This window comes from Miniopterus schreibersii (genome assembly GCF_964146895.1).
Source record: "Miniopterus schreibersii genome assembly, chromosome: 3".
NCBI lineage: Eukaryota > Metazoa > Chordata > Mammalia > Chiroptera > Miniopteridae > Miniopterus > Miniopterus schreibersii.
Window position 1 is genome coordinate 97,284,319 of NC_138103.1, and position 24,013 is coordinate 97,308,331.

Sequence of the window (24,013 nt, forward strand, 5' to 3'; positions counted from 1 at the left end):
TCTGGCCAGGAGAAAGGTCTCTTTCTGTCTTGAATGATGAAAGACTCAGCATTTTTAGGAAACAGACAGCTAAGATTTCAAATCTCATCTAAAAATTTACGGAACAAAATCTTTATGCTCTAAAATTAAAGAGATAGGACCTTTCTTTTTAGGTTGTAGCTGTAGATTAATCAAAGTATTCCCATTACCTGCTATCGAAGCAAATGGTGTAAAGAGCCCCGCGGCCTGCTCCTGAGGGTGCTTTCCAAGAACAGTCCCACGCTTGTAAATTGTTGGTTACACACTTCAAGTCACGGGGAGAGCCTGCAGAAGGAGAAGCCACACACAGACACACACACACACAGCTTAATAATGTAACTGGGCTGTGCAAAGTAAGTTAAGTTGTTTCAGTCGTAAGTACAAGCACATGTGTCTGCGAAGGGCTCACGTTCCTGCGCTGAGATGAGCCTACAGCCCAGGAGGTGGCTGGTTTTATATTTCTTTTTGTAGCTCTGGCTTAAAAAAGCTTGAGAGTAACCTGATGATGAACGTGGGCCAACCGCGAACCCACTTAGGGGTTAGGCTTCCATCAAAAATTCCACTTCCAGGCAACTAAGATAAATAGAGGGAGTGCCTGTGTTGATTCAGCGGTGGGACCCAGAGGGGGCCTAGGAGAATTTTTATCTCCAAGAGCCTCATTTGCAAAATAAAAGAAAAAGTACCTCTAGGTAAAAAACAATGCCTTTCTCCCAAGCCCACAGGCAGGGCTCTAGACACCCCCAGCCACTACTGCTGGGCACCAGACTGCCACCTACACAGAAACCCCATAACCAATCTTCAGATTTTCATGAAACATATTGAATTTACACAGTAATGAGCTCACACAAGTATCTGAAATACATACATTTCATGTGGGCCTAGACAACTGAAAAGTAACAAAGAATTCGTAAGATTACAATGTAATAGTACTTAAATCTATAAAATAACATGCCATGGAATACATAAGCACTATACAATGAACAGAATGTCATTCTAAATGGAAAAGACAGAAGGAGGGAGGGAGGGAACAAAGCAATTAAAGCGTAAAAGAGGTATTCTATCTCAGACTCTCTGTATCAGCAATTTTCAACCTTTTTCATCTCATGGCACACATAAACTAATTACTAAAATTCTCAGTACACAAAAAATACATCGTATGTTTTGCCAATCTGAAAAACAAACAAACAAAAAGAGGTATAATTTTGAGTCAATCACACCGGACGGCTACTGTTGCATTGGCTGTTGTCACTTTTTTTATGTGACAATCTCAGGGAAGAGAGGACAGTGCCCCTGACTAAACAGCCAGGCACTGCAAGTTTTAAAAAGTCTTGCGGCACACGGGTTGAAAATCCCTGCTCTACATAAATGCCTATGAAAAAGTCTTTTTCTCCAATGTTTACATGTAGTTGGCATGGTATTTACGACAGCAATAAATCATAAAGCTGTTTGTATAAAACAAAACAAAAACAGAAGTGCTCACACTAGACGCTGTCAGTAATTATAATAAAGTTATTTAGTGGTGATGTAAGGGAAATGAGAAGATCTGTTTAATTATGAAAACCATATAAAAACTAAACCCAGGGGCAGAAGGATAATGTTGTAACATCTACGCAAACATTCTTAATATAGTTAAATAAGGTGAAAACGAGTAACGTATTAGAGAGAGAGGCTTGATTTCATTTACAGGACGTCCTGAAAGGCGCTGCAGAGACAGAAATAGTCCAGTGCGGCCGCCGGGGGGCGGGAGGGGCCGACCACGAGGAGCGCGGCGAACTTTCGGGGGAGCGGGGACTGTTCTGTATCCTCACTGTGCTGGTGGTTACGGAACTGTACGCATCTGTCAAAATTCACAGAACTTCATCCCAAAAGGGTGAATGACAGCTTGTTTTTTTTTTAATGGGGAAAGAATACTTAGATCCTTTGGGGCCTTTTAAAAAGACGCCAAAAGTGCGTGGAAAAAAGATGACAGAAACGGATTTTAACTACCCGAGCCCTGAAGGGTCCGACGCAGACGCACAGCAGCGCCCCTTCCCGTGACTGAGGCACTTACCCCTTCTCTGGCCGTGTACTTGATTCAGTAAATACAGGAGGACGAGTGTCGCGAAGGACCAGCAGGCGCTTGAAGTCACCCGCCTTCCCCCGGCCGCCATCCCCAACGGCCGTCCGAGACGTGAGGCGGCGTCCAGCATCCGTGCGACGGTCAGTCCTGGGCGAGAAGGATGCGTGGCGTGACCCACTCCCGCAAGCACACGCTCCGTGTGCTCACCAGCACCGGGCCGGACGCGCGCGGCCCCCCAACACCCTGCCCGCTAAGAGCCTGGGAGGTGCCGGCCTCCAGCGGGCTGGGCCCTGGGGCGCATTCGCAGTGAGACCGGCCGCTGCTTCAGGGGTCCACTGTGGGGTCAGTTTTCCAACGACAGGCTTCAAGTTCAGGATCACGACTGAGCCGGTTTACCAGCTCCCCACTCCATGCCACCAGCGTTTGAACAGCAGTGCGTGAAACCGCAGTGCGGACAGATAACTAAGCGATACACGGGACGACGTGGTAACTGCTATATATTCACTTTTACAGTCACTTGCTTACGACAAGGAATACCAGGTTTCCATCGGCACTGTGAAATAAAGTTCCTATTTCGTACGCATTTAAATGGTTTAAAGAGCAAAAACGGGGGAATAAATGGTATAGGGGTTTCCCGGTGTGACAAACATTGATAAATGACACAGAAACGACTGAAGTTTAACGCGGCAGCAACTATAACGGGATGGGGCGCTGGTAGAGGAGCACTCGGTACGTCGGGGTCGGGAGCTGGACACCCACAGAGGAGCGGGGACTGACCGGGTGGGCGGCGGGGCCAGAGGAGCGGGGACTGACCGGGTGGGCGGCGGGGCCAGAGGAGCGGGGACTGACCGGGTGGGCGGCGGGGCCGGGACAGCCTCCCAAGTGCCAGGTCCTCCTCCAGGCACAACAGAAAACTAGACAAAGGCCCTGCCCTCAAGAACCTTAGACTCCGGCCGGGAGAGACACAGAGCTAAACAAATAAGGCATTTAAGATCCTGACATGCGCTCCGAAACCTTGAGTAAGTCAATGTGTGAGAGTAAATGCTGGACCTGAGCTGAGATCGACTAACGAGGAGACTCCTGGGACAAGGCCGGGGACAGAGCGGCAGGAGCAAGTACACAGCCTGAGACACGGACAAGCTTCCAGGAAGAGGGGCCGAGAGCGCGGGGACGCTCTGAGACATGGGCTGGTCAGCGACACGGCCTCGCGGCCAAGGGAAGGACGGGGAGTTTAGCTCGGCTGAGATGAGAAGCCACTGGAGTGTCCCAATCAGGGAAGACCCACGCTCTGGGGTGTGCTTGGGGGAGGCTTCCCCAGCGGCTCCACGCAGGGCGGGCAGGCTCCAGGCAGAGCAGGGGCAGGGAGCCGGGGGCCAGCTGAGCACATCGGAGGCGAGGGCTACGGTTCCAAGAGCGGAGGTGGTGAGGTTCGGGCGCTGCTCCGGAGCTGGGGGCCTTCCAGGTGCACTACATGCAGGACAGTGTGCTGCTTAAAACGCAGGCGGGGTCCGAACCCCAGCTTTGCCACCTGTTGTGTGATCTTGACCTCGCTGTGCCTCGGGTTTCTCATCTGTAAAGTGGGGGTGGTAACTATCTTCCCCATGAGTCTGTTGTGAAGATTAAGTGAGTAAACACACGTAAAGCACTTGGAAGAGCGCCGAGCACACAGTCCGTGCTGTGGGCGTATTCTGTGTGTGGGGGTGGTACAGGGAGACCCCACGGGAAGCAAGGAGGGCGGCAGATTGGGTGGAAAAGCAGCGACGGTGGAGGGCGGCGCCCTGAAACCCCCTCTGCGGCCCAGGGAGGAGCAGGCAGTGACTTACGGGCTGAAACCGAGGGATCTGAAGCTCCGTTCACGGAAGTCACTGATGTGCTCCCCCTCCCCCCCCAGAGGGGTTCTCCCTGCGGCAGAAGGAACAGCGGAGGAAACCTGGGCGGCGGACAAAGTCACAGGTGCCCAAGAGGAGAGCCGCCCACATCCGCCCAACGCTGGGGGCATCTCAGAGCAGGCCTCCGCCCGCTCCTGCGAATGACGCCTGCCAGCCCGCAGGCCCGCACCGCGCCATGAGCTCCGTCAGGCCTGACAGCGCCTCATTTACACTGGCACAGACCACCGAGGACCAAAGCCACACGGGTGGGCCAAAGCAGGTCTACAGAAGGAGGAGACAGATGCTACAAATAAATGCCATGCTAACTATTAAACAGTGACAAGAATAAACACTTTCGCATGCTCAGAACTGCAAACCTACTTTTGCCCGCCCTGCATACGCAGAGCCTAGGACGTTAAGGAGAAATTCAGGGTGAACGGGACAACCAAAAGGCAAGGAAAAGTGACCCCCGAGGAAGCAGGGGTGACATGGAAAACTACAAGGGAGAAGGCCACAGACAACCGCCTGTCAACTGTTCTCTCAGCTGACGTGGCCCAACCCCCAAAACGAGAGACTGCCGGGCGATGGGGGCACCACGCGGCGGGCAGGATGCTTTGCCGAGCTGTACCCTCGAAATCTGTACGGGTTTGTGAACCGACGTCACCCCAGTAAACTCAATGGGGAAAAAATGTAAAGAACAGACTGTCTTCTGCACAAGGAGACGTTTGAAAGTTGACAACAAAAACAGGACAATGCAATCAGAAATAAAAGCAGCTCTCACAAGTTAAACACATTGCTAAATGTCAACATTTTTTCAAAGACAGATAAAAACATTGAGCCCTCTTTCAGAAAAAAACAAACAAACCAGAAACAAGAAAAACCAACCCCAAAGACGAAAATAGAAAATGTCACAGGAGATAAGAGAAACAGGGACTCGATAAAGGAAAGGAAATCCAACATCTATAACCGGAGCCTCATAGGAGGGTTCAGAAACGCTCTCCTTAGGGAGCGGAAATGGCCGGACTCTTCTTGGCGGCCGCTGAGCAACGTCCGAGGCCGAGGACACGCGTCCCGAGCAGCTTAATAATCACAACCAAAACATACACGAGGCGGGACCACACACCGTCACGGCGCTCAGTTATTCTCAGGATGAACAGCTTTCTAGTCTATTCCACTGTCATCAAAATTACTTCTCAGAATGAAAATGTGCTCATGGAAATTCTAAAATGCCAACTGCTAATGTCACAGAATTACATAGTGTGTGCGGGAAGAACTGAACGGCGGAGACAAAAATAACCGCAGACCGTATTCTCTGGCTGGCTAAACGTTACCTTGAAGGGAGACAACCCCTCACGACAAGGTGACAGTTTTTCTAGAAAAGAGAAAAGGCCGTCCCAGGAGGTGGGGAGGAAAGGGGGGTGGAGGCAGCCATGGCCAGCGCTGGGCCAGGCGCTGCTGCGGACAGACTGTAGTCCTGGCTCCGTTACTAATTAGCGGTGGGCCTGAGGGCAAATCACTTAATCCTCTGGCTTTAGCCCCAAGCAACGGGCAGAGAGGCCAGCTCCACTCAGGGTCCGCAGGAGAAGCCTCCCAAGGTGAGCTGCGGCTTCCACTCCTGCCGGCGGGCAACAAGCACCAGGACACAGTGGCACAGGCCGGCGCCAGCTAGAGCCACCGATGGGGGGCAGCTGGGAGGTCATGAGCACCGGGCCGCGTGCTCTCGGCAACAGACCGAAGGCAGTGTCGCCAGCGCCTGCCTGGCTGAAAGCTGGCAGGAGGATACACTCTTTCTTCTGTCGTAACACTGACAGAGAAAATTGAGCAAGTCGTTTCGGCAACATAATACTATGCTTGCAATAGATCTAGTTTCTCTAATGAGCAAAACTCTCAAACGGACTTGAGGCCAAACGGCACATGAACAGGGCCTTCCGATGTGGTTCCAGGAAAAGGGACATGTGAAGGTTGTCTCTGCTCCCTTCTGGTCACGACACTGTGGGAACTTGCCCCCCCCCGCCCCACGCCTTATTCTTGGAGGAGAAGGCATTTTCACAGAGTTTCAGGAGCCTTGCTGCACCAGATGACAAAGTCAATGCCTCGAGGACAGGACGGGTAAGAACTGCACAGGCAGGTGCCGACCCAGCTGCCCTTGAGTCTCTGAAGGTGGCCGTCACCAGCCCGCACCATTCTCTGGAGGCTCCTAGAGGATGTGACTCACCCTCAAAATGGGTAGAAAAGAATGAGAAAAATGACCCATGAAACTGGAGTTTTAACCCAGGGAAGAAGCCCTGTGCCCCCTCCTCCCCAAACATCATCATTCCAGGTCACATTAAAACTGAGACTGTTCTCCGAGCTGCCGGGCTCCTCCACGACTCCGTGTCTGCACGTATTCTTCCTCCCGGCTGGAATTTCCTTTCTGCCACTGTCCTCAGTTCACCTGGGAACCTCCAGGGAGGAGCTGAAGAGCTCACCACCACCTTTGCAATACGTTCTGGGATTCCCAGGAGCTTAGCTGCTCCTTCCTCTGCTTCCACGCTTTAATTTACGCCCCTACTGCAGGGGCTGCACAAACTAGGACCCAGGAGCCAGATTCGATCCACCTAGGCTCTGTAAATAGTTTTACTAGAACACAGCCACACCCATGTTTGTGCACTGCCCACGGCCGCTTCCCACCACAGTTCTGGGGCTGAGCAGCTTCCAAAAGACTGCGCGGCCTGCAAAGCCTAAAACGTGCATTGCCCGCTGGCCCCTTACCTTCGGTCCGCTGGCTCTGCCCCAGTGCATCCCTTCCCGATTCTGTAATTTCTCCACGGGCCTGTGAGCCTTGGGAGGAGTTCACTGCTCACGGTCAGGCCCCGCGTCCAGGCACAGCGCCTGGCGCTGAGCAGACACTGAAAGCTCAAAGCTGGCGGATGGAAGAATGAGCAGCGAGACATGAATGGGTACATGTCCACTCTGTGCTCTGCCTGTTAGGCTGCACGCTGACCCAAGGCCTGCCAACCCTGGGAACACAGTCAGGGCTGTGGTTCCCGAACCCTGCACTGAGGAGCCCCAAGGCACAGAAGCAAGTGAACTGGGTGTTACAATACATTTTAAATTTTCAAAGCGAAGAAAGTGGTATCTGTTCACCACTGTCGGAACCTTCGGCTCAGGACAGTTCAGTTTCAACGCTAGGCCACGCTGCAGGCCTTTCCATGACGCCGTGTCTTTGGGAAGAGGAGAGAAAGGGTGGTGTTGGCTGCTGTGATAAAACACAAGTGACATCAAAACTCAATGTAGAAGTGGAAATGAGCCCTGGCTGGGTAGCTCAGTTGGTTAGATTGTCATCCCAATACGCCAAGGTTGCAGGTTGGATCCCCGGTCAGGGCACATACAAGAATCAACCAATGAATGCGTCAGTAAGTGGGACAGCAAATCAATCTCTCCCTCTCCCCCCACCTCTCAACTCCTCTCTCTCCAAAATCAGCAAGAAGGAAGAAACAAAGAAGAAAGAGAGAGAGAGAGAGAGAGAGAGAGGGAGGGAGGGAGGGAGGGAGGGAGGGAAATGAGGGTGGTGGTGTCCAGTCCGGTTCCAAAGTCTGGGAAGCTATGCAGTCCATCCCCAACAGGTTCACACATGTGGCCCTTTAAGAATGGAATAAAAATATTTTCCCCTTACTTTGATACACATTATTTTTTTAAACTGCTATTAATGTGTCAGGTTATAAATATCTATTAAACTGTTTGGACCTAACTGCTTCATAAAAGGAACTGTTAGGTATTTCTTTTGACCTGGGGGCACCATAAAAACATTAATGAAACACTAAGGGCACTGGGAGCCCAGGAAGTCTGGGAATCCAAGCAGGACAGCCCGCCTGCCCGGCTCCCATGGTCGCACCTCGATGTGCACTCCGCCCAAGGGCAGTAACCGGAACTGAAATCTCACTCTTGCTATGTGATGAGAATGTGTCTTTGTGGATCCTGCAGGACACTGTTTCCCCAAGAGAGCCCTCAGTTATTTCTTGGTCTGCAGCTCAAATAGAATGTTCTTGTTGTGTTTACGTTTTTCCTGGGAATTTTTTACACTGTCACTCAGACTTTTTGCTTTTCAGGGCCCTTACATCAGTTCAGGTCATCTTCACGCCAGTGAGGACACCCCTGTTAACGCAAGAACCTATTCGTTATCCACGTCAGCTCATCACAGCAAACCCGAGCGCATCACTGCAAACCCGGGCGCATCACAACCCGGGCGCATCACCGCAACCCCGGGCGCATCACAACCCGGGCGCATCACCGCAACCCCGGGCGCATCACCGCAACCCCGGGCGCATCCCGGGCGCATCACCGCACACCCGGGCGCATCACCGCAAACCCGGGCGCATCACCGCACACCCGGGCGCATCACCGCACACCCGGGCGCATCACTGCAAACCCGAGCGCATCACTCCTGCTCCAAGGCCTTCCAAGGCCCCCACTGCTCCTAACCTCAAGCTCCTGCTCAGCCTGGCGGACAAAGGCCTTCATGTGGCCACCAGCCCCCCCCCCCAGCTCCACACCGCAGGGGGCCAACCACTGCAGCTCCCCTCACACTGCCACTGGACTTGGGGCTCCCCCTCCAACCACGGCCTCTCTGGAATGCCCCTTGTGATGTCCCCCCCACTCGTCCTTCCCATCCCTCAGGGTCCACTGGAAGCTCTATCACACTGAAGAGAGCGACCGGCACGCAACGGTCTTCGATAAATGTTAATAAATGCCCACCGAACAAATGAACTTTTGTCCCCTCTATCGCATCGGTGAAATACTCTATTACTCAGTAAAGGGACAACCTAAAGGACATTCCTTCTTGTTCAAAAATATCCAGAAGATCTTTAAAATGCAGGAAGCTGACCTTCAAAACGAACCAGGGGCGGCTCCAGCTCCCAGTGTCTGCTTCCCACACTCTCACCAAGATCAAGGCATCTCTTTTCCCCCAGATGTTAATCTCTTCCAACTGTTAGGCATCAGTGGCATCTCCCTGCCTGTGCTCAAGGCGCCTTTCCACAAGTTTACAGATTTGCAATGCTCTGCTATAAAATGCTTATTGCATCCTTTCCCGGTTCTTCTAGTTAGGCATTAATCTCTTCCTCACTGACTGGTAAGAAATATCGCAAGATGCACATTGACTGTTACACACACTGTAAATCTCTTTCCCAGTTTGCTCTCTTCCTCTCCAGCGAGGTTTTCATTTCATTTCCATTGTCAGATTTCCCCATTTTGTTCTTTATGGTTTCTCACCAAAATTTCCCTCTCGAGCCAAGATTTTATAAATCGTCGCCTATACTGTCTTCAGGTACACAAAGCCTTTTGCTGTTCCAAGCTTTAATCCGTGGGAAATTAGTTTTGGTGAACAGATTGAGTCAGGGACTCAGCCCCCTCCCACACACAACGTTACCACCTATCCCAACACCACCCATTCAACAGCCCAGTCCTACCCCAACCCGAGCGGTCATCTGGGCACCGCCCTGTGCCCAGGGGGGCCCGGCCCGCTGCTTCTTCACCCCACACTGCCTCGTGAACAGCATCAGCTGCTCCCGTGGCTCTAACCACCCCTCACGACTAACGGCCTCCGAACCTGTGTGTCCTGTACCGGCCTCTGTCCAGGAACAGACTCGCCATGGACTCGGCAATTTCTTGCCCAGCTACACAAACCCACTCCAATGAGGTCCTTAGGGAATGACCAAAAAAAATGTAATATGTTTTTGATTTTTTTTTTAAGGGAGAGAGGAAGGGACAGGAATAGGAACAGCGATGAGAACATCATCAGCCGGCTGCCTCCTGCACGTCCCCTACTGGGGGTGGAGCCCGAAACCCAGGCCGGCGCCCTGAGCGGGAACCGAACCATGACCTCTTGGTCCCTAGGTCGATGCTCAACCACTGAGCCACGCCAGCTGGGCTGACAAAATGTTTTGATACTACTTACCCACTTAGACATTTCAGAGATCGCGCAAACACTCCCCATGTACAAATTAAACTCACTTGCGCTTCCAAACTGGCTTCCAATCTCTCGTGTGCCTCAGTCTCCCCTCATGGCACCAAGCTGGGGTTACCCGATTCCACCTTCTTCCTCCCCCCCTTCCACCTACTCACCAGCTTCACCCCCAAACCAGGCCTTGACTCTCCCCCCCCCCCATTTCCACTTCCAGGGCTCGGGCTCAGGCCCTCAGCCGTGTCTCCCGCACAGGGAATCTAAATTACTGCTCAGTTCATCTCCCGGCCTCCAGCAAGGGCCTTACTCACCTGGCTATAACTCACATCTGTCTCTTCAACCTTCCCCATTCGTTCAAGCTCCAGGCCAAAGGCCCGGGGGCTATCCCGCCAAGTGCCCAGACCACGGGTGGGACAAACTCAAACTCAAACTCGGACCCCACGATCTGCCCTCCTCTTCCTACGCCGGGACCCTGGGGCGCCCCTGCTCTCAGGTCTCCTGCAGACCGTCCCTCCAGGTACCGGAGCTCTCCTAAGGCTCCCCCTGCACTTCGTCTGCCTTCCACTTGGACGTGTATCACATCACCCCAGGAATTACAGAGACTGCTCTGTCCCTGCCTCCCACGCTCGCCCCACTGCCCCATCGGTTACGACCTAAGAGCAGAGATCTCTCTCGCATCTAAGGGGGCTCTCCATGTGCTACATGCGGAGCATTTATTTAGTGAATTGAACAAATCTGCCCCCATAGCGTCTTTGGTGAGGACTTAAAATACTCTGATGAGACCCAATTGTTTCTTTATGGTCCAGAGAGAAAGCTGAACAGTATGCTTTGGAATGCACTGGTTTGCTACAGAAATATTTATTACTAAAAAGACAGGATCGGCTCAAATCGCTGGAGACTTTTTTTTTGAAACACCTGGAGTTAAAACTATCCTTAACCCCTTCCTGCATTTTAAGAAGGAAAAATATGAATTATGTAACAGTTTCATGTATTTGATTTGATGCTGGTTTTAGCCAAGTCAATCATGATAACAGAGTCCCTGGATATTATTTTTCAGATATCACGCATTTGATGTTTATTCCAAGCAGGCACTGTTTCAAGTTCTTTAAATGCAGTATTAAATTTAACCCCATAACCCTGTGAGGTCAGTATCACGCTCCCCTTTTTACACCAAGGACAATGAGGCACAGAGAGGTTTCCACACTAGCTTGAGGACACTCAGCAAGTCAGGGGCAGGGCGTGGACTCGAGTCCAGATCTGACTACAAATCTCATCTCTAGATCATAACACTGGACTGAAAAATGTGGACCAAAAGCTCACTGAACCACAGTCAAAGTCCTGGGCTCCAGTCCCTCTTGCGCCAACGACTAAGTGGCAGGTACGGGACCTGGGACAAACCCCGTGACAGCTCTCACCTTACACAGCTATGACCCAGAGCCTACTTTCCCCACTTCAAATGTCCTGAAAATTTACAGTTGTATTATTCTTAGATGTCGCACCTGGTCTGTCGCCTCTGTGAACTAGGAGATGGAGCGTGTGATCAGGAATGCTGGTCACCCACCCACCAGCCAGCTCCTAGCTGTTCTTGGGGGAAACACCACCTGCTCGACCAAGCCTTTCCATCTATCACATCATGACAAAGGGCTGGCAGCTCAGGGAACAAAACCACCACCAGCCACCACCTTACTGATCTCCTTCCAACTAAAAGTATGCTTTTAATTGCTTGGCTCTTATCGCAGCAGGTGCAAACTCACACGCACCCGAGGGCCAGCCTAACAAGTGAGGGAGCCGGTCATGGGAAATGCAAAGAGGAGCGTAAGGTTGGGGGGCAGTTAGCTCCTCAGTGCCGGGTTGCCACCTATAGGAGCGTGAGTCCACTGTAGTCATGACCTTCAAGATATTCCAAAGGGGCCAGAAATGCAGGGTGGTTGTTGCTCTTTCTTAATGTGAAATCTCCTTACTTTTAAATGCAGGCAACTAATTCCAATTTTTTTCAGAAACCTTGTGCAGGCCAAACAAAACACATATGTGGGCCAAACACAGTTCTTAGGGAGCCAGTTAACAACCTGTTTCAAAATGTATTGGCATTAAAAAATTCTGGTCTCACTGCTGAAATAACCTGAAAATATAAACCATCTGAAGATTTTTATTTCAGTGCACAGATTTTTGCTCAAAATGTGCCCGAGGGCTTTCTTAGCATTCTTTGGGGGTCTGAATCTGAAAGCTCTCCTCTCCAAATAAACTCAAATAGTCCTTTTTTAAAAAAAATGTATGCATGGTATTGTTTAATCCCAAATCTCAAAATCCTAAGCATCATTTTAGAATACAAATGCTTCTCTCAAAAAAAAACCAAACAAACTTACACTTACACTATGAGTCTTCTACATAAGAGTGCAATGGAGAATGAAAAATGCAACAGATCCTGAAATAATTGGCATCTGGCAAAACAATTTAGGAAAGGGACATTCTGTCGAGAAAGCAGATTCCACAGACCAGTGACGTGAGCTATTTATGAGCAAGATGAAGAAATACAGATTGTAAAAAAAAAAACTAGAGTGAAGGGGTCCTCTCACCATGTGACCAACGGGTGCTAACTGATGGCTGCTGTCCACCTGGACAAAGGTTCCAGAGAGATGTGGCAGAATTCCTGACACTGTGACTACTGAACTGGATGGAGATACAGGAATCACGTTAACCAAACCTATAGATTAAAAAATGGGCAAAACAGCAAATACACTGGATGTACTAATGAGCATTCTGACGAATTTATCCAAAAAACGAATCCGGTAAGATTAATTTAGCATTGACAATTTCAGCATCCAAAACCAAATGATGACGATGGTGGTAAAGATAACAGGCAGAAAATGAACAGATACAGGCTGGAGCAGGTATGATTCGGCAGCAGCATGTGGGAAAAACACCAAAGACTAGCCAGGGAAATGGGCCCGTGTGCAAAGTAACTGCCAAAGTAAGAAAAAGAGGGGTGTGCTGTGCCTCCCTGCTCCAGCACAAAGCCTGTCTAACACCCTGTCCTCCAGGGGTATTGAGACTGGAGGAGGCACATTTATTCTGAAAAATTCCTAAGTAGATAACCCACCATTAAGGTATTATTAATATGAAACAGACGTCCCCGGCCGGCGTGGCTCAGTGGTTGCGTGTGGACCCATGATCCAGGAGGTCAGGGTTCGATTCCCAGTCAGGGCACATGCCCAGGCTTCAGGCTCCATCCCCATCGATCCCCAGTAGGGGGCGTGCAGGAGGCAGCGATCGAGGACTCTCTCTCATCAGTGATGTTCCTAGCGCTCTCTCCCTCTCCCTTCTTCTCTCTGAAATCAATAAAAACTTATTTTTTAAAATATGAAACAGAAATCATCACTGTCTTTATTACTGCCCGAATTATTATAAATTCCCGCTTCAACACAGGTCTTATCTAGGTATTCTCGTTCCACCCCTCTACAGGCGCCCCCTACTCCCTCCTTTCCTGGGGTGCAGCCGCGGGTGAAGTTGGACGTGCTCGAGGCCTGCAGCGATGACTTCCCATCACGCTGTAAGTCACTCACACCTGCCACCTCACAGTCCCCTTCTCGGGCCGGGTGGAAACGCTCCGGAGCTCCTCTCCCAGTGACCTTCAAGTGCACAAGGCAGTCGGACAACCAGTGGCCGTGCTGTCCACGAGCCCCCGGGGCTTACTCCTCTCACAAGGGCAAGCTCGTCCCTCGGACCAGCAGCTTCAGCTCGGGCAGCCTCTGTGTCGCCCGGCTGCACCTGCCCCGTCTCCCACCGCCACCCACCCGAGGGCCTCCTGGGACACGGCCACTGGAGGGGAGCGTGCGCGCGGGAAGCCCACGAAAGCAGCAGGGCCGCGCAGGACAGGAGCCTGCGGTCCTTACAGGCACGAGTCGCTGCCTCGACACGGGTGAGAAAGCAGACGAGCTTCCAGGGCCGGCCTGAGGCGTGGGCGGGGGGCCCCTCCTGGGCCCGCGCCACCTCTCCTCGCTGCCTCTGGGCTCCCCAGTGCTCCCGGCACAACCTCGAGTCACCTTCCTGAAACGTTGGCCTCGGAGGCCTGAAATTTTCCACGGCTGTGCCTGGCCTACCAGAAAGGGTGCCAACTTCAGCATGGTTGAGGCTCCCCGCTGTTCCAGGCCACCTGGCTGCCCAGTCCCGCTTATGCCCGCTGGGCCTGCGCTCGGGTCCCGTGTCACTGCACACTGCACCCTCTGCCCGGAATGCCCTCCTCACTCCTCTCTTCCCTGTCCGTTTAACTAACACCAACTCGTCCTTCCAAACTCGGCTGACATCTCTCCTTCCCACTGTCTTTCCTTAGTGGTCCCCGAAAATGGGACAGATTTCTGTTGCCATTTACCATCTGGAGTGTCACTGCTGCCTATCTTGCAGTAGAATTTAAGAAGAAAGTGCAATAGTCCTTACTGTTTCTATCCGCTACCTAGGACAAAGGCAGGCGAGACCCCCTCGGCAATGTCCGAGTCCTCCACGGCCCCTCTAAGCCCGAGGTTCTGATCCCAGAAACGCAGCCCACGGGATGTGTGAGCGCAGCCGTCCCAGCTCTGGAGATCTGTTAAGTGAGCTGCAAAGTTCCAAAGCGGAGTCATCTGTAATTTTACTGAAGCTGGCATCCGAGAAAGGGCAAGCTGGCTGAGGTCTCTGTCCGGCCAACAGCCTCGTGTCTGCATGTCAACACAGCTTGGTGGCTCTCTCTTTGCCATTACGTACTCAGTGCATCTCATAATGAGGCATCGAGTGTTTCTTTGTGAAAAGTGACCCCCTCAACCAAAAAAAAAAAAAAAGAAAAGAAAAAAGAAAGCTAACTGCTGGTTCCAATGGGGACAGAGGGGTTAAAGTGGTCCATGGAAAGCAATGGTGGGGACAGGAAAAAATGGGACATAAATAAAGAATAAAACGTTGACTTTGCTGGTGGCTCCGACCTGTGACATGACTTAACCCACCATGTGTTCTACACAGGAACATGAAAAAACGACTTGTGAAACCGACTTATTAGCTGTACAAGAGAAATAAAACCCAAGGTCAGTACTTGTCATGAACATTCCAAGACATCTTTCGTGACCACTGAGGGTCTACTTTATATCAAAATATTTACAACTGTTGCCAGCTCAAACAAACAAAAAAAATGCTGTCCCTGCATAAAGAACAAATCATGAAATTAATATCAGATACTGGCAGACAGAAACATTATTTTAAACAGAAAGCATTATTGCCCTCATCCTCAATAAGATTATGTGCTGGGATTTCCCAAGTAGAATATCCATGAATCCCATTCATCCTAAATTTATTAGCAGGAACCCTCTCAGTAATTTTATAAAAGACAATCTCAAAAAGGCAAGTCCCTCGCGGAAGATATATAGTAGCAATTGTAAGACTATTAGCCTAGGATGCTCTCACACGTGTATAATGTAAGTCATCACTAAATCATCGGTGAGTGTCAAGAAGTAACCCAGCCTGCTCCCGCCCGGGTAATTTGTGGAATAAGCAGGAGGAATGTTTGTGTTCACTGAAAAGTATCATGACAATAAAGTCTCTTTTAAAACTGCAGGAGAGGAAAGGAGGCCATGTGATGGTCAGCGGTGATAGCATGCTGACTGTGTCCTCCTCGCCCCGACTTGTACTGTCACTTCCTGTGTCACTCGATGCTAGGGCACGTCTGCCTTGTGCACTGCTGAGGATCTGGTGCCTACCCATTGCCTTGCAAAAACAAAAACAACAAAAAAGGCCCTTACGAGTCACTGAATGAATGTGTCCCCCTGCATTCTGACAACTCTAAAAAAGAACAGGCCCTGACCTTCAAGAACTTGTCCTATAGGATCATTGGAAATAAGAACAGAAGAAAAAAATGCCTTCAATTCAAAACAAAACTTCTTGGCAACAGAAAGCATTTCAGTTTTGAAGTAAATAAAGTCAACAAAATCTCTCCCAGTGACCAGAAGCAGTGGAATATCTTGTCAGAATGTCCTGAACTGCTTTTCACAACAGTTGATGTAAGTTATAAAATACAGTTATTCTGCTTAGAAACCCTGTACTAACGGGAGCGTGTAGTGTTGGCCTCGGTCATCGCACTGGACTGGTGAGGTCGAGACAACCGCTGCCCACCTCCACCTGCGGGCTCCACGCGCTGGGTGTTTCTATCCCCACTTACAGAGAAGGACACAGGCACAGAGCTTGCCCAAGCTCACACAGCCGGTAAACAGGGAACAGGATCTGATCTCACTCCCTTTACAGCATAACATGCTTTTTATGTTGGAAATCAGGAAAATAAAAATAATAGTCATCTGTAATTTCAACAGAGATCATCTCACCTAGCATTTGATGTATAATCTTCCTGGCATATTCTCTCTCTCTCTCACACACCCCAGCTCGCTCTCTCACAATCATCCTCCAAAAACAAAAACTTTAGGTCAACCTATACATACGGCTTTGCAATTTGCTCTTTGGATTTAGAAATGCTGAGTACCTTTCCACATCAGTAAACACCGCCCTCCCTCACTGTTAATGCAGAAAGGGCTCTCCATTTCATGGATATACCATAATTTGTGCAATGAGTCTCCCTATCATCGAGCATCTAAGTTGTTCCTAGTTTATAGTTATCATAATATCACAAAGAAAACCACCAGGATCATTTTTGCAAATTAGATGTGTTATTTTTGAAGCCTGTATTTTTTGTGGAGGTCACCAGGTTCTGGAGAGGAGCTTTCCCCAAACTTTCATAGAACACACCCCTCCCAATGTTGAGACGCCCTACTGAGTAGAATTCCCACTGAGTTAAGACTCACCGTGGGGGGTAGAAAGCTAGGAACAGGAATACGTGTCCACACGCACTGCGGGGGGGGGGGGGGGGCACTGCTATAGATCGGTCTCTCTACACATGCTTTCTTTTTTCCTTAAATTCCTAGTGGTGGAAATGCCTGACTAAGGGGACATGGCACATTCTTGAGGCTTTCGATGACTAATACAAAATTACTCTCCTGAGAAGTTGTCACAATTAAAACACCCACCAGGAGCATTTGGAAGGGACAATTTCTAAAACCCTCTGGGCGGCTAGGTTTGTATTTAAACAATCAAGTCCCCCTATGGCCCCAAGTTTTAAAAACAGTGAAGCTATTAATAAAGTATTTCTAGAAAAACAGCCAACAATTTGACAACAAAATGACAGGTTTTAAAGTACATATGTTTTCAAACACAAAGCACAGAAAAACGTTAATCACAGCAGATCTCAGCAGTCTGAACTCGAAGGAATGGCTCTTAGGAAAGCCAGGGACACCCGCTCAGAAAGATCCCAAGCTAGTAAGTGAAACACCACGTCTTCACATGCCCTTCTGGCTAATATTAGGCCTAATAGTTTGGGTTTTAATAGCAACATGCTCTACCTTTTAACATGAAATTCGTGAAATTGTATATTTCTTCAAATTTTATAAATACTACCTTATAGTTAATGTGCAACCTGAAGTTCTCAAAATTGTTTAGATGTTTATGCATCAACAAATGTCCGAACGCCTACTCCTCCGGGGCCTGGTTTCTTTATCAGTAAACTGAAGAAGTTGACCAGGTGATCGGAGGGCTCTCTGGCTCTCAAACTCTCCATGTCCTGTGGTTGTGTTTGAATGCTAAAGTTCCTATTACTCATAAGAGCTTTGCATTTTAAGCTCTATGTTGTTCTTCCATGAAATCAGAACCTGGTTTGAAAAAAAAATAAAAATTTACATCTACAGTAAAACTCTGATGAGCCAGGAATCTTCAAGGAACAAACGTAGGATAAGGTTCCAGTGGGATGGAGATGAATCTGCCAAAGTTGAACTGTTTCTTAGAAGAGATTTCTAAAATGCTCTTGCCTCCTCCACTTTTGTGCTGCACTATAAATACCGAGGCATGGAACGTGACACAGGACCTCACTGGTATGGCAGTGGGTCTCCAGCCTGTGGGCAGGAATGACGGGCATCCAGCATTAAGGTGGCACGCCGGCTGGCACCCTCGGGGGCTGCCGCACGAAGTCCTGGTGGTGAAATCTTACTTCTCTGCAGCTTACTCCCACCCCGGGCTTGACAGACACCCAATTCTGTCTAGAGAATGTCTGCAACTCACGGCCCCATTAGGATTTCTAATATTAGAACTGGGAAGCACTACTTCTGCCACCACTGGTTATTTTCCACCAGATGCTCTTGCGGCCAGGCCACCACTCCAACTGTGCTCAGGTCCAGGTCCCCGGGAGAGGTCTGCGTCTTACAGCATGGGGGAGGCACTGGCAAGGGGCCTAGAATGCAGGGCCCCCTCTAGGGCAGGGCCACACCGGCTTTCAGGAAGTAGTGTCGCCTCCTTGCGGTCTTGCAGGGTACTGCCACTTAGTACAGATGACACGAATGCTCAACGACAGGCACACAGACCGACTCCAAGTCCTCTACAAACCAAGGGTGCCTGCCTACAAACCGGAGGAACGGCTAAGAGCCAAGCGTTCTCACCTCTGTGCAAAAGTACATGAAAACTTTACCCACCAGAAGTTTTTCCTCAGCTCGCAACATAAAACCATAAAACGCAACCTCTACTCACAAGAGCAACATCAGCAGCAGCGACCGGTGAGAAGGTGTGTTGTAATTTTAGACAACGTAAGACAAACGTGCAATTCCTGCATCTCTAGAGTTCACAAAGGAAATGCAAAGGAAGTAATGAAAGTACCTTAACTCAGACATCTAAGCCTCTAAATTTACCACAACCAGTTAAATATACAACAGATAGATACAGGCTTCTGCTATTTGCCGAAGAGCCTTCACTTCAGTGATCGTGACAAAGGTGACTCTACCTAGGATTCGGGAGTCACAGAATCCACCCTTGACATAGTGTTTGCACAGAGCTTACAAGAGAGGGCTGGAAGATAAAATTATCTTACATGGAAACAAGTATTGGGTACTGGTATCAACCAAGTAGAATAGGAAATATAAAAATCAAAAACCCTCATTCTGCCAGATCACAAAACTCCTGATGTCGATTGCGAGCCCAAAAATCACAGTCCGGGGCAAGACAACAGATTCTTGTTTTTAAATATGTTTTTATTGATTTCAGAGAGAGGAAGGGAGAGGGAGAGAGAGAGAGAAACATCAATGATGCGAGAGAGTCATTGGTCGGCTGCCTCCTGCACACCCCCTGCTGGGGATCGAACCCGCAACCCGGGCATGAGCCTCGACAGGGAGTTGAACTGTGACCTCCTGGTTCATAGGCTGATGCTCAACCGCTGAGCCACGCCGGCCGGGCGAGACCACAGATTCTTATTAAACGTCTGTAACAATCGCTTGGCACAAAATTCACTTCCCAAGCTTTCAATTAACATAAAGGAACATATATTTAGAATGACAAACATCAGAAGTGGGAAGAGGAAACACCACAGTTCCTGATAATCCCTAAAATAGAACATGCACACATTTTCCTGTGAGGAAAAAAAAGTACCTGCAAAAAGTACATAGATGTGTTCATCAGTCTGTCATCAGCCCCAAAGGACTGAAACATTCAGTACCAATAAAAGGGGCATCTTTGAAAATTTTACACTTGAGCAAATGGCAAATCCATTGAAATCAAGGTGAAACGTCTGACTAAATGACTCAGAAATCACTATAATGTCCTGAAAAATCAGGTATGTTTTTAAGGCTTCATGCTTTAATTCTGGAGAACAGCAATCATATGCAGCCGACTTGAAACAAAAATTTGAGAGGCTGTGTTAATAGTGTAACCGACCTGGTAACGTCAAGGGCCAGCGCCAAGGTGGAAAGCTCAGATAAAAGACTTCCGAATCTAAGCATTCCAACCAAAGGGGCAAGATTACTTTTTAAACTCTGATTATTCATTAATTCAACAACTATCCACAACCCACTGTGACCGTGGCTGTTCCTGGTGCTGGCAACGCAACCAGAAACCAGCAGACACGTGCCTACCCTCCTGGGGCTTCCAGCAGGTGGAGAAACTCCGCCACCCCAGGTCTCTTCCACTTCTGTGGACACTTTGACATATGCAGACACACAGGGCGCCGGTCCCAGCGCCTGCTCTCTCCTGCCTGCCACTCTCCCCAAAGTCTGGTCGTCTGGCACTGAGGCTCAGCCCCACTCCAGGGCCTTTGCACTTGCTGTTCCCTCTGCCTGAGCTGCTCTCCCACCAGATCTCCAAAAACATAGGCTTCTTCCTGTCCCTTAACTCTTGGCTCAAATCTCTCCATCTCAGAGAGGCTTCTAGAGGCACTCAATCTAAACCAGCAGCACTCCCCCTTCACACACACACTTTACCACAGCAACCCTATTTTATTACTCCTCCAGTACTTATCCCTATTTGATATTATCTCCTTTATTGCTTCTCTGCTTTTTGTCAGTCTCCCCCACTAAGGTGGGAACTTAGCAGTGGGGCCTGTTGGTCCTGGGCACTGCTATATTTTCAGTCCCTAAAAAGCTGCCTGAAATCGTTTAACAAATGTTCAAAACATACTTATTTAGGAAGAGCAAATATAAATAATATTAGCAGTTTTGTACAATGACAGGTACTAAATACTAAAGGGAAAAGAAAACAGCGTAAATGCTAAAAGATTTGTTTGATCAGTTAAGAGAAAAAGATCATGCTTGCCTGTACTGTTCTTAAAAACATCCTCAAAAATGAACATAATGGAAATATAAAGCTCAACACTGGCTAATACTTGGATTTTATTGTGTATCTGGCTCAATTTCTAGCATTAGCATTGCTTCTGCAATTGATCCTGTTCTAAAAGCACTCTGAGACCTCAATTTTAGATCTAAAAGAGCCAAATATTTTTTAGAAGCATACTCCCCCCTCAAGACTTAATAACCTTCTCCCAAACTGTACAGTCTGTAACCATATTATAGCAGCACTCAAATATGAGACGTTGGTGATAATCTACAGAAGGGGGAGGATTTTAGTGCCTGGTGGCAGACAAGTTTTATCAAATGCAAACTGTCGTCATGTGTGACATAATCAAAGGTATAAGCCTTTTCTCCATGTTAAAAAATATTTAAACTCTTAAGACTGTTCTTCCAGATTAGTCTTAAAATTTTATATCTGTTCTTTTACTCCTTGTGTTAAAACAAAGAGCTATGGGTTACTTGAGGAATATGCCTTCAGTTACTGGCCTTCATCACTTCATCACAAAGTCACCAAAGGCCCTTATGGATTACTGTGAAATTACATAAAAGCAAAAGGTGGACGGACTGAAGGGCCATTGATTTCCTGGCATGTGCTACAAAGAAGTAAATTATTTCTTTGGGCCTTTGGAAATTATTGAAATCCACTTAAAAACCTCAAAAACTAATGCTTTACAGTTTTATAGCAAAATATCAGGAACAACCTACACATATCTCAATAAAGAAGAGGTTAAGTCAATTATGGTTCGACCTTAATGGAGCGCTCAGCAGCTGTGCGGGAATGAGACGGCTCTTAGGTACCCACAGGGAGACTGCCAAGGCTCAGTGCTCAGCCGAGGGTGCGGGTGCGGAGCTGGTGCAGAGCAGAGCATACAATGCGTCCTTACTCGTGGAAAGACAGATAAAAAGAACAGTACTAAATGTTTATACCAGCACAGGCTGCATCTGGAAAGATATAAGCAAGGAGCTGGTAACCCTGGTTCCCGTGGAAAACCGGGTGCCGTGGCTCATGGGGGAGAGAGGTGTACACTGTCCGTTCCACACCCTTCTATACCTACTGAATCGTCTACAGTATGCACAGGCTGCCTGTTCCACAAATTAACAGGGTGACTTTAAATATTAGGACAGTTTATATTTCTGCCAACTTAGTATTCAGAACGACCATCAAAAAGCAAAGCCATTCAAAATTCACAAAAGCTTGTTCTCTTCAACTGCACAGTTCCTGATCCTTAATTCCCAGAAGAGAATCCAAGTCTCCACTAATGAGAGAGGCGTGCCTGTGATCCTACCTATTACAAAGCAAGTAAGCCTCCATTCAATTCCTGAAGAGAAATAGCCGCCCGGCTCACCTAAAAACCATACCTCATATTTAAATGGGCTCCAAAGCAACCCAGTTCCCACCTGGCCATAAAACAAAGTCAAAGTAAGAAACAAGTTAAGGGGACAGTCTCCTGTTTGTAAAAACACACCAGACTTAGGTTTCCCTTCCTCTGCCAGGCTCAGGCGAGAACTCTCTGATATTAGTGAAATATGATTTCAGATCTGTGGCAAAATGATCACTGAAGGGGAGGGGCAAGCATCATTTGTACGAAGCATGCTTTTAGAAGCGTCGTTGCCCTTTGTGGAGGAGGGGAGTTCGCTTTTAAATCTAGGCTAGAAATCACTTTCATAGCCCTGACTGATACTATTAAGTCACATGAATTTTACTTCAATAATTGTTTAAATTTAAAGATAGATCTGAAACGGAAAACGGACAAATAGGAAGGCAAACTTGAAACAAACTTTTCTGTTGAATATAATCTTAAAAGAACACATAAGAAGAAATGCAAAACAAAAAATCATTTCCACACAAACACCATTCATGCACATTGTATCAATATTTGACTCTACTAAACACACCCACACAAAAAGGCACACACAGATACCCAAGTGCAAATAAAAGACCTCATGTGTTTTTGGTAGCAGAAGGTGAGCCCCAGAAAGGCTCACGTTATTCAAGCCCCCATGTAAATGCACAACGCGCGTGTCGGTGGGAACTCGCGATGCCAGCTCCTCTGTTGGACGCACATCAGAAGCGGCATTTGCCAGGGAGCCTGACTGTGCCCGCCAGCACTTTAACTGGGAGCCGACCAGTATAGCGCCTCGGGATACCGGCGCGCAGAAACACAGCGAGTCAGAGGAAAATGAAATCAAATCTCCTTCCCATCCCCCAGGTAGCCTCCGGGCTCACAACTCACCGCCCTCCGTGGGGCAGAAGTTCGCGGCCGCGGCGTCGGCGCCCTCGGAGCCCGAGAGGAGCCCAAGGGCGCGCGGGGAGCTGCGCGCCTGGGAGCGCCCCCTCCCCCCGCAGCCCCCCTCCCCGACGCGCCCGGGACCCCGAGACCCGCGCGGCCGGAGCGCTGCCCGCCACCCCGCCCGGGCCGCCCGGCGCTCGCGGCGACGCGCCCAGGGACCCGGCTGCGGGCTCCGCGCTCCCCGGCCCGCGCCGCGCCCCCCGCCCCCGCACTCACGGGCCGCTCCGCGCCGCTATCTCGCCATCCCCCGCCGTCGGCCCCGCTGCCCGGCCGCCGCCCGGGGCTGCCCGGAGCCCGCAGTCGCCCGGAGCAGGCGGCGGCGAGGAGGAGGAGGGCCGGGCGCCACCGCAGCCGCCGCCTCGCCGCCGGTCCCAGCGCAGGCTGCGGGAGGCAGCCACGGGCGAGGGGCCGCCCGCTGCCCTCTGCGAGCCCCGGAGCCGCTGCCGCCGCGCGGAGGCAACGGTCACGGCCACGGCCACCGGGAGACGGTCCAGCCGGGACTGCGGCGCGCGGGGGCGGTGCCTGCACGCCACTCGGCTGGGGGCGCTGCGGCCCCGGCCCCGCCCCGCGCCCCGCCCCGCGCCCCCGCCGGAAGCTGCCCGCGCGCCCCCGCCGTGACACCCCACCCCCCGCCCGGCCCGGCCCGGCCCGCCCGCGCGCGCCCGCTAGGCCGCCCCGGGAACGCGCGGGGCCCGAGCGCGGGAGTGGGGCTGCCGCCGGGTCCCGTCCCGAGGCCGACGTGGGAAGGTCACGGGCGAGCCGGAGCCGCCGAGCGGAGCAGATCCTCACGCAAGGCCGGCCCAGCGCGCCGGGGCCCTGCGGGGACAACGGCTCCCGGGGCGCTGCTAACGCGCTTTGCAAACGGTGCGCAGCCAGAGGGCCATGCGGGGCCTTGCTTCAGCTTCCTCTGCAAACACACGAGCTGGAAAAGCAGCTTCCGCGCCTGGGAGTCGGGCGGGGGAGGGGGCGGCTGCACAGATTTTACGAGTTACCTAAAATACCCCTAAGGGCCGGGCGCTGCGGCTCGGGCCACCTTCCTCCGCCCCGCGGCAGGGCCCGCTCAGCCCGACGGGACCCGCGGGGCAGCCTAAGAATATCCTGGAGCCATCTAGTCTTGCCTCCAAGGCGTGGTGGGCTTATTTGTGCGGAGAAGAAACGGCTCCCCTAATGGGGTGAGA

General features: G+C 50.3%; 1 protein-coding gene across 1 annotated transcript in view; it reads right to left on the reverse strand.

Moving 5' to 3' along the window:
• Window positions 1-23,140, reverse strand: part of LIFR (LIF receptor subunit alpha) — a 61,750-nt gene extending 38,610 nt beyond the window's left edge. Inside the window, exons 1-3 of the mRNA XM_081133767.1 lie at window positions 23,052-23,140; window positions 2,069-2,224; window positions 189-303 (exon numbers count right to left, since the gene is read on the reverse strand). Coding sequence (XP_080989893.1) covers window positions 189-303; window positions 2,069-2,207 — 254 coding nt within the window. The 5' untranslated portion in view covers window positions 2,208-2,224; window positions 23,052-23,140. The remainder of the gene's footprint in view (window positions 1-188; window positions 304-2,068; window positions 2,225-23,051) is intronic.
• Between the last annotated feature and the right edge of the window lie 873 nt (window positions 23,141-24,013).